General features: G+C 40.8%; 1 protein-coding gene across 1 annotated transcript in view; it reads left to right on the top strand.

Moving 5' to 3' along the window:
• The window catches only part of LOC106520162 (glutamine--fructose-6-phosphate aminotransferase [isomerizing] 1), a 13,315-nt gene extending 3,363 nt beyond the window's left edge, over positions 1-9,952 (top strand). Inside the window, exons 3-19 of the mRNA XM_014012126.1 lie at positions 63-170; positions 269-394; positions 488-546; positions 639-773; positions 858-919; positions 1,098-1,177; positions 1,276-1,393; positions 1,497-1,660; positions 2,325-2,420; positions 3,091-3,188; positions 3,374-3,494; positions 3,662-3,819; positions 5,702-5,816; positions 6,263-6,390; positions 6,756-6,923; positions 7,355-7,516; positions 8,427-9,952. Coding sequence (XP_013867580.1) covers positions 63-170; positions 269-394; positions 488-546; positions 639-773; positions 858-919; positions 1,098-1,177; positions 1,276-1,393; positions 1,497-1,660; positions 2,325-2,420; positions 3,091-3,188; positions 3,374-3,494; positions 3,662-3,819; positions 5,702-5,816; positions 6,263-6,390; positions 6,756-6,923; positions 7,355-7,516; positions 8,427-8,471 — 1,943 coding nt within the window. The 3' untranslated portion in view covers positions 8,472-9,952. The remainder of the gene's footprint in view (positions 1-62; positions 171-268; positions 395-487; positions 547-638; positions 774-857; positions 920-1,097; positions 1,178-1,275; positions 1,394-1,496; positions 1,661-2,324; positions 2,421-3,090; positions 3,189-3,373; positions 3,495-3,661; positions 3,820-5,701; positions 5,817-6,262; positions 6,391-6,755; positions 6,924-7,354; positions 7,517-8,426) is intronic.
• Positions 9,953-11,030: the final 1,078 nt, after the last annotated feature.

Genomic DNA, 11,030 nt, shown 5'->3' on the forward strand with positions numbered 1-11,030 from the left:
GTTCTTGCATGAGGCCCAAAGTTTGTTGATTGTCTCATTTTAAATACTGTAAAATCTTTTAGGTGTGGGCATCGATGGGGGAAATGGCAAGGAGTGGGAGACGAAGGCCAAATCTATCCAACTGATCAAACAACGTGGAAAAGTAAAGGCTCTCGATGAGGAGATTCACAGTAAGATGAGATTTAGTTGAGCTCACTTTCCGTGAATCGTCATTTATGAAATCCTGGGCGTATTAAATCTGTTCTGGTGGTGTTTGTTTGACCTTTAGAGCAGCAGGATATTGACCTGGATGTGGAATTTGATGTTCATCTCGGCATTGCTCACACACGCTGGGCAACCCACGGTGAGCCCAGTCCCGTCAACAGTCATCCCCAGAGATCAGACAAGAACAACGGTCAGTTGTGTAAAAGATACGGCTCCTTTTTTTTTCTTTTTATCAGTGTGTCGTCACAGAAACCTGAACGTTGAAGGTGTGTTTTGTTTGCAGAGTTCATTGTGATCCACAATGGAATCATCACCAACTACAAAGACCTGAGGAAATTCTTGGTGAGCAGATGTTTTTTCTTAAACTGCTGTCTTTATAATTTCTGCTCCTTTAATAACAGACCAGATTTACCCACTGTCTTCATCTCCCCCAGGAGAGCAAAGGCTATGAGTTTGAGTCGGAGACCGATACAGAGACTATTGCCAAGTTGGTGAAGTACATGTATGACAACAGGGAAAGTGATGACATCAGCTTTGCCACATTGGTTGAACGTGTAACTCAGCAGCTGGTAAGGACACACCAAGGCACACCAGCCTCACTGAGGTAATAAAAGATGAAATCACCTCTTCACCAGTTTTTTTTCCACCTTCAGGAGGGAGCGTTTGCACTTGTCTTTAAGTGTGTCCATTATCCTGGAGAGGCTGTTGTCACAAGGTACACTTACACTGATTCTGTCAAAGTGTTATTGCTATTTAACTTAAATACATTTTGTGCCATGATTACTTTAAATTCTCAGGTACTTTCCTGCATTAAGAGACCCTTTCATCATAAAATCATAATTGAACTATCACCAGGACTACATGTACAAAGTTGTCTTTGTGTTTTTTTGCAGGAGGGGAAGTCCTCTACTGATTGGAGTCCGTAGTGATCATAAGCTATCCACTGATCATATTCCTATCCTCTACCGCTCCTGTAATTACATGATTCTGTCTCTAGTCTGATTTATCTGCATTTTATTATAAAAGTGGGACTGAGGACCTGTGTTTTTTTTTGTTGTTGTTGTTTTTCAGCTGGCAAAGACAAAAAGGACAAAAAGAACTGCAATGCTCTACCCAGGCTGGACCAGGACACCTGCTTGTTCCCTGTTGAAGAGAAAGCTGTGGAGTACTACTTTGCATCTGATGCTAGGTAAGTAAACACGAGTAGAAAAAAAGGAAAATGCTCCTCTAGTTTGAATACAGAAAACAAATGTTTGACATGAATTGTGTTTGATGTCTTCCTATTACCACAGTGCTGTGATTGAGCACACAAACCGGGTGATCTTCCTGGAGGACGATGATGTGGCTGCAGTGATGGACGGACGGCTGTCCATCCACAGGATGAAGCGCAGAGCCGGAGACCACCCCGCCCGTGCCATCCAGACCCTGCAGATGGAACTACAGCAGATCATGAAGGGTGAGGCTATGGTCAGGCTTTGTGTTTTTGTTTTTCCCTATCTGATGTTGCTCGTATTTAATACTTTATCTTATTTGTTGTACAATTTATTTATTTATTTTTTTTGGTTTGTTTTTCCACTTTTTTTCTTGCGTTCCCCCCGTAGTCCAGCAGAGGGCAGAGTCAAACTGGTGCTGGCTTCTCTCGACATTCCTTTGTGGTCCTGTCATTACTCAGCCTCTCTCCGGCTCATTTTCTGCAGCTTTTCTGCTGAATAATCTAATTTGCTGACCCAAATTGCTGTTCGAGGCAGGCTGGAAAACGCTTGCATTTTTCATTGTCATCGTTTTTGTTTTTGATGGAACCAAAGTATCTCAATTTGTTTTTATAATGCTCTTTTTGTTTTTTTGTTTTTCTTCATTTGGTTGAATAATTTATCTTGTGACTCCAGTTGTATTCATAAAGTCACAAAAAGCACTTACCGCCCTACAGCTCCAGGAAACAGACTATCAGTGAAACGTTTTTCTGCTCCAAAATGAGATTGCTGTGTTTTAACAACCTAATGAGTGTCAAGAAGACTTTTCTCGAGGGATCTCACTTTATAAAATGTCTCTCTCTAGTGGCATTGTGTCTCTTTCCACTACTGTTGGAAATGCTTCCCTGATATTTGATCCTTACTTCGCAGGTAACTACAGCTCTTTCATGCAGAAGGAGATCTTTGAGCAGCCAGAGTCTGTTGTGAACACTATGAGAGGAAGAGTCAACTTTGACAACAACACAGGTCAGAAAGCTGTTAAATTATTTTCTGTACTTTGACACATCGATGCATTTCATCTTTTTTACTTTTCTTTTAGACGATGGGCCTGAGGTTTGAAGTGATATGCATATCATTCAAATACAAAAAAATCTAAGAATACGTCACATAACTGGCATTTTTTCCTTTGAACTTGGCTCAGCCAAAGTGAAACAGGAAGTGACATCAAAGGAGAACTCTTTAAGGAAAGGAAAGTCTCTAGTCATTGTTTATTGAAGCAGTATTATTTAAACTCTGACTCTTCATCTCTCTGATAGTGACTCAAAACAATCCAAAGAAACATCAGAATTTTCTCTACAGTCTTTGTTAGCCTTTGTAGCAATGCTCTGTTCACATGCAGACGTTGCCCTTTGACATCACTTCCTGTTACTTCACATGTAAAATATCTCAACAGCTGTTCATCTCATCAACGTGACATTTTGTTGGCCATAAGTTATCAATGTTATCTTTCCAAAAGTGTCTTCATGTTTATTGCACAAATTTGATGTCCCAGGCACTTTAACTCTGTCATCAAAATGTAGATTGTTGTTCAGATTAAGTTAGTACCTCCTATTAAAACAATATGAATTTTTTAGGTGAATTTCTGAATAAATTAAAAAGCAAAATGATGTTTGAGCTGTTTCATTTTCCTCTTCAGTCACACTGGGTGGACTGAAAGATCACATCAAAGAAATCCAGAGATGTCGACGACTCATCCTTATTGCCTGTGGCACCAGCTACCATGCTGGAGTAGCAGTGAGTATTTGTTCTTCTTTGTTATTCAACATCAACACTTGATCCAGCAGACTACTAGGAGGAGTATTGTACTGTCTGTAATGTGGTGAAAAGATTAAGGTTTACATTCTGACACTCTTTGCTCTGAGTTTGATGGATTTTATTTTGACAGGTCGACATTGAGCTGTCTTTTTCTCATTTTCCAGACCCGTCAGGTTCTGGAGGAGCTTACCGAGCTGCCTGTTATGGTGGAGCTGGCCAGTGACTTCCTGGACAGAAACACACCGGTCTTCAGGGACGACGTCTGCTTTTTTATCAGCCAGTCAGGTGTGGATACCATCTGGACTTGATCTAGTCTGCAGTTCTCATTTGTATTCCAGTCACTCTCTAGATTAACCACTTCTGGCTCCGTTTTGTGCTCAGTTCCTGCTCTTATGCTAAATCAGACTCCTGTGTAACAGTTTCCTAATGAAGTCTTTCTGCCAACCCTGCAGGGGAGACAGCTGACAGCCTCATGGCCCTGCGCTACTGTAAGGAGAGAGGCGCTCTGACTGTGGGCATCACCAACACTGTAGGCAGCTCTATCTCCAGGGAGACCGACTGTGGAGTCCACATCAACGCTGGGCCTGAGGTCGGAGTAGCCAGCACCAAGGTAAACATCACAACCACATCTCCTCTCTGAAACTAACATACTTCTGCCTTTTGTGTTTTCTGTAAACAGTTTTTGACTAAATACACTTTTATTTTGTGCAGTAAGAAGACCTGGCATTGACTTTAACAATGCATTTAGCCATAGTTACTTTAGAGTTAGTTGTCTTAAAATAATACACAAACTATATAATTCATGTTGATAAATGCACGGCAGATGTGAAGTAAGCAAAGTAGTAATACGTTGCAGTTACTGTATAGTAAGAAATATTTTCCAGTATTGTGTTACAAGTCAGTGATGATTCAAATTAAAACCTGTTGTAAAGTAAAACCTCAAACATTTGATGAAAGCTTTTAGTTTTAGTGTTATGCCTCCAGTCTACAGTAACTGTACATCATGCCACTGAGGTCCACTATCAGTCCTCAGAGCCCAGATAAAAACCTTAATTTCAAGTCAGGTCCTGCCTATTGGAACACACACTAACTTTGCCATGAGTAGGAAAAAGAAGAAAAACCCTGATATCATCTTGACTCATGTAAATGTTGGAGGTTTGACTTTCAAGCCTCTCCCTCTTTTTAACCTCACAACCAGAAAGGATTTTCCAGCTGAGGAAGAAAAAAAAAAAACAACCAAACTTGTGTGTACAAAGAGAAAAGTAGAGCAGGTCTTTCCCTGGTCCAGACTTGGGGCTTGGCTCAGTGACTGTAGTGCTGCTCCAAAGCCCCAGTTCACGCCTCAGAGACGCCATTGTTTATGTGCTGGCTGGCTGGAGCCTCACAGCCACCTTCATCAAGCTGCTCATCAGATCACTGTAGAACATGTATCACACCCAACTGCTGAAGGACTCCAAATTCATCTGCTGGTTTCAATTTTTATCCTTTTTTTTCTGAAGTCAAACTTTTCTTTTTTCTTATTCAAGATCCATGGAATAAAGACAAAATACTTTGACGCTTACACAAGGCAGATCTTTGTCAGATCACATGACAATACTTGGAAGATGTCTACTTTGTGAATTACATAAGACCAACAATTAAAATCTTTGTTTTATGCTCATGTCTGCAGAGCAATGCTTTATACCGTCTGCGTTAACAAGGCTGGTGAATTGGAAGTGAAAGATGATTGCAGTTCACATAGTAGACTGAAAATGTTTTTATATCTGAGTCTACAGCAAGGGTTGTCAGAGTTCTGAGGAGCTGTGGTTTGTGTGGTGTCAGAGGGGAGAAAAAGTAAAGGTTTTACTGCCATATTCTTGGGCCTACATACTGGCATTTCTTAGTCCAGTGGGTCCTGTGAATCAACTTGGCTTCACAAAAATGCTAATTAAATCTCCCCGACGGGCATGGAAGCCCTCCAAACACGCTCAGAGACAAAGGAACAAAGAGAAAGCTGGCGGTGATGACGACAGACTTCGATGTGTGCGAGCGTACAGTGTGGTGACATTTCCAGAACGATTAGGAGCGCTCTTAAATGTAGCATTACGTGCTCCTCAGGTTTTCCAAAGGCTCGTAGTTTTGGCTCGTCTGAACTCAGCTGCAGGCAATGTAGAAGTGGTTTTGGTGGGCACCAAACCCTGTTTCTCATCCAGGGCACGTTATTAGCAGCAGACTGTCTATGCTGAGAGAACAAAAGAAAGAAACAAGAAGCACAAAACTTCAAATGGATCAAGTCTGGGTCTGGATGCTGTTACTCTATCAGTGTGTTGCTGCAAAGAAATAAATCTAGTAATCAGAAGACCAAACAATATTGTCTTGTAGTTATCATTTGTCTTAAAATATCTCATCTGCACACATTACCCTTGTTCTTCTTTATTAATTAATAAAAAAAGGTAAAAACATCTTACCTTGTAACTGAAGTAAATAACATTCTTCTCACTCTTGCTCTGCAGGCTTACACCAGTCAGTTCGTGGCCCTGATCATGTTCGCTCTCCTGATGTGCGACGACAGAATTTCCATGCAGCCCCGCCGCCGTGAAATAATCCAGGGCCTGAGAGTGCTTCCAGGTAAACAAAGCCACAAAAAAAATCTAAATCAGCCAGAATAAACGTTGAGCTCATGTGAGGTAATATTCAGAAAGTTGGAAAGCCAGCTCTCAGCCGAAAGATCAAAAATATAAAACCTTTTTTAAATTGTTTTAAACAAACCACTTGGAAATGATGAGAGACGCATCAAATAAGCAGACAGAGGGTGGATTAGCTGCAGTCGTGATGGCAAACTAATGAGCAACGTCTCTCACACACACACACACACACACATACACACACACACACACACACACACAATCAGCCTCCACCCAGCATCATTAAATACTTGAATCCTGTACAGACCTAAGAAATATAAACAGGACCCAAAGTTTATTAAAGAATAATGGTAGCATATTTTTTTTGCTCCCAGTCTGCAATCTCTCAAATGAATGACAAAAAAAACCACAATTTCTTCCTTCTGTTAGATCTGATTAAGGAAGTCCTCAGTTTGGATGATGAAATCCAGAAGTTGGCAACAGAGCTGTACCAGCAGAAGAGTGTACTAATCATGGGCAGAGGTTACCATTATGCAACATGCCTGGAAGGAGCACTGGTGAGCAAATTCTCTCATTTTGGTAGATCAGACTGTTAAAAGAATGCACAGTTTTAATATTTTAATTTGGATATGTTAGGTAATGGGCCAGTATGAAATTCTGACAGACAAAAATATCACCATTTTGCATTATCATGATTACAGCTCTAAAATGTGTTATTTTGAAGTTGGTATTTAAAAACAAAAGAAAATAACTTTTTTTATTGCTATGGTGAACTTTAATTATTTTTGGAATCTGTTTTTACATCCCAGGTGTAATGCTGAAATTGTATTCCTCTTCATTGTGCACGTTCATGCTTTAGTTTCTAATGTTTTACAGAACCTGATTGGGGTTTTTGTGTATTTCCTTTTTTTATCTTGTGCAGAAAATTAAGGAAATCACTTACATGCACTCAGAGGGCATCCTGGCTGGAGAGCTGAAGCACGGTCCTCTGGCCCTGGTGGACAAACTGATGCCGGTTATCATGATCATCATGAGAGATCACACCTACACCAAATGTCAAAACGCCCTGCAGCAAGTTGTTGCTCGCCAGGTATAAAAGGGAAATGTTTCAAATAAGAGACTCGTTCATGTTGAAGTGTCTGATAAAATACAAAAGTTTGACTTTATGGAAGCTGACCGAAACATAATGTGAATTATTAACAGCTTTTTTTGGTCACATCCAGAAGATTTTAACTCAAAACCCACAATTCATTTTATGAATGTTCCTTTAAAATTCCTTGACCTTCTCATTGACCAACGCATTCTTCTATCTCTGCCCCACCTTTGATCTTTCTTCTCCTTTAAAACAAGGGATTTTTTGGTAAATTGGTTCAGCATGACCTCAGAGCTGTCAGTAATTCGCAGCACATGCGGATTTAAGAGAAGCGAAAACAACTTGGATGAGAAAAGGGAGAAAACCTGGTGTTTGAGCTCTTTGTGACTCCGGTTTAGGTGACGTTAGAAAGCTTGTTTGATTTGCAGGGTCGTCCCATCCTGATTTGTGACAGAGATGACCATGAAACCATCAAAAACTCTAGCCGCACCATCAAAGTGCCTCACTGCGTGGACTGCCTGCAGGGCATCCTGAGCGTCATACCCCTGCAGCTGCTGTCCTTCCACCTGGCCGTCCTCAGAGGTTACGACGTAAGTTCCTGACCCACCAGGCTCAAAGCCAAAGTGTGACCTGAATTATCTCCTTCAGATGTCCTGAAGCAGTGCTGACTTTAAGCCTGATAATGCCACTTTTTTTTTGCAAAGGAAATAACTTCAGCTTGCAGGGATTTAAACATACTGATTCAATTTTCTAAACCCGAATTGTTTAATTTAAAGGGGTGTTTGACCTTTAGAGATAAATTGTTATTAGAATTCTGCAGCACATTATTTGAAGAGATTTCTCTAGAATCCCGCTTTTCTTTCTAGCCTGTTTTTTTGTAGGCAAACATTCTGAAGAACCACCGGAAATAAACAGTTTAGCAAGATGAAAGTGCTTCCACCCATAAGTCAAATTTAAAATGATGCTCCAGACACACATATTTTGTTAAATTATATTTATGGTAAAAATGAGCTTTCACATTCTGAGGAATATTCACTCCTGATGGGAAAATTACCTTGTTGGCATTGATCATAAGCTGCACAACAGCAGAATGTTAAAGGTCACAATAAACAACTCAACAAGTAAATAAAAGTAAGGTTGATTCTACTTTTTAAAAGCATTAAGAACAATCATGTGCAGAAAGCTCAGCCTGATAGAAGTAAACATCAGTTTTTGAAACTCTGCTTTCCACGCCTCCCCTCCTTTTTGTCCAAGAGAAGCCTGAGTAATTACAAGCTGTCTGGCAGGAGTTTGGAAATCATGAACACAGTCCTGACAAGCAGCCATATCTCTGGCTCCCTCATGAAAGTGTGTTTTTTTTTTGTGAAGATTTTACCAAATTGTGTTTAATGGTTTGACTGCAGCATTCAGCCAGCAGCAGAAGGCGTCCCTAACTTGCCGCCCTGGTTAGACAGCTGCCGTGTGGCAAATAGTGACCAACCTCTTCTGTTTACCTTTCAGGTGGACTGTCCAAGAAACCTGGCCAAGTCAGTGACTGTAGAGTAAACGGTTCCACTCATCACCCAACAGCAGAGGCCGGGGCTGTTGGGAGGAGAAACAACGTCCTGTTTGGACATCCTGTACTACTTTTATTGCAATTGTTACGATTGGTTTCTATCATTGTGTATTATTTGTATCTTTTTAAAAAACCCTGGCTTTTTATGTTACTGTTAGTGAAGTTTTTGTCTGTGGTGGCAGTGTCTGGGCTGACGTAATCCCATTTTTACGTACCATATGGGTTTATTTACATTCTTGCTCAAAACTTGAGTGAGCCCTCCATGATTGTTGTTGCTGATTGGTCTCTAAGGGGAGCTGAATTCAAAGCTGTTTAATGAGACTTTAAAGACTTCTGGGCTTCTCTCTCTCTCTCTCTCTCTCTCTCTCTCTCCACTATCTCTCTCTCGCTATCTCTCTCTCTATCTTTCTCTCTCTCGCTATCTCTCTCTCTGTGTGCAATGATTTGTTAGGTTTAGTTGAGATTTTCTTTCTTTGGCAGCTAATGATTTAGAGTGTTTTACTCCACAGCTGAAGTAAACCACAGACTTGATTCATTCCAAGCCATAGGTCATCACTTCCTTATAACTGCAGCTCAGTTTTACATCTTTTTTGTTTTTGTTTTGGATTTCTTCTTCTGAAGAAATGCAGCTTTCTGGGGGAGTAGCATCATGGCTTAAATCACAGAGCAAAAAATGTTACAGTAGCTTGAACTTTGTTTGCAGTTTGTAAATCCTAGTTCTTGTATCCATCTTTTCTTGCTTTGTGTACAACACATTTTGACTTTTGTTGCCTTACAAAGAGCAGGTCGTAGCTGACATTTAAACTACAATAGATTATTTAAAGTAAGGAAAAACCTACTGACAAGTTGAAGTTAGGTATACCAGCCCTCACTCTGCCACCATGACTTATTACGTTGCAATACTGGGACCATTTATAACTTTTCTTTTTAATGCATTTTGTATTAGTTAATAACAAAAAAGTGAATGTTACTGTCAAAAAAAGTCAAAACAAAAATCCCTGCAATGGCTTTGACAATTGTAAACCAAAACCTATAGACTTTGTTCCTCCACTGTTCGTGTTGTAGCCAAACTCTGACGTATGAAGAGCTTTTAAAGCCCAGACGGGGCGCAGGCATTGTTACGTAGCACTCTGTCATGCTGCTGTGTTCACAGAAGTAGAAAGTAAGACGCCGTCCGTGTGTCTGTGGCATCTTTTTGTTAAAAGCCAAGGCAAAGAAAAACGTGCACACAGTTCAGCTGAGCAATGAAGTAGACTTGTCGCTGCTTTAAAGAAAAATGTTCACGGAATGTTTTTGGTTTTAGGGTAATTCTTACTTTTGCAATCAAGCCTTAACTTGGATTTTAACTTTTTGCATTGTTTAAAAAAATGTGAAAGATTGAAAACTGGACAATGTTACAGGTACTTTTTTATTTTTGTTACCCATACTTTAAACTTTTTCTTTGTAACTGAATAAAAGTATAAAAAGACAATTGAATCGTAGCATCAGTTGGAGGCTGTAGAGTTGGTAGCACTGAGACACTTGTTAGTAGAAAATATGCAATAAAACGTAGACTACTTTGCATTTAAATTGTCTCAGGTTGTTTCATGAAAACAGATTTTTTTTTGTAAGAATGCTGTCAAAATATCTAACATTAAGATTTTAAATATGAAAACAACTTTTTGTACAGTTTAGATCCAAAGTTCATTCAAGCTGCTTAAATAGGCCACATGTTGCAAGCGGCACCAAGCACCTGGACCACTGTCACCAGTGGTCGGATACATCTCCAGAGGACCGTGACGATGGAGACGATGAGCCTGAACTTGCTGCACAGAGCTGATGGGACGGACCGTGCCGTGTGGAAGAGGCTGACCCAAACACACGCCCAGCGTTGGCAGATCGCTGGCAAGAGCCGCAGCGCCTCCAGGGCCGACTCCAGCCCACGCGCAGCCCCCCTCCGTCTGCAGCTGTTCCTTCTGGTGGACTGTGAAGGGAGCCAGGTGGAGCAGCTGGAGCACTCGCACCAGTCCAAGTCCTCCTTTGAGCGCAGCACGCGGGTCAGCATCAGCCTGATGAATGTGTTCAGCTTCAGCATGATCGTAAGGTGACAGGCAATGCTGTTGGTGAGGACGAGTGCAGTTTGCAGGAGGATTTCAGTGCAGGTGCTCCACACAACCAAGGCTTCACATGCAGCTGTGGTGTAGTTGTAGAAAAGGGTCATCACTTGGAACAGGAGCAGTCTCCATTCCCCGAGCTTTGTGATCGCTGTGGGTAGTTTCTCATGGGTGAGAAACATCATGTGAAGCATGTCAGGTAACCACCTCTGAGTGACAGTCTGCAGAGCAGCTTTAATCAAGCTGAACTGGCAGCAGGTGGTGTCACCTGTCTGACCTTAATTAATGAGGAATGTGCCTTTCTAAGAAAAATGTGGGTTACTTTTAGAAGAATGGACATTTGGTTAAAACATTAGGTCATCTAAATATGAGTCAAGTGTCACAAAAAGGTCAACATATTTCAAAAATTTAACCATCTACTTTTAAGGAAATGTTTTTCAATTAGCAAGATTGATC

Source organism: Austrofundulus limnaeus, unplaced genomic scaffold, assembly GCF_001266775.1.
Source record: "Austrofundulus limnaeus strain Quisiro unplaced genomic scaffold, Austrofundulus_limnaeus-1.0 Scaffold88, whole genome shotgun sequence".
In the NCBI taxonomy this organism is placed as follows: Eukaryota; Metazoa; Chordata; class Actinopteri; order Cyprinodontiformes; family Rivulidae; genus Austrofundulus; species Austrofundulus limnaeus.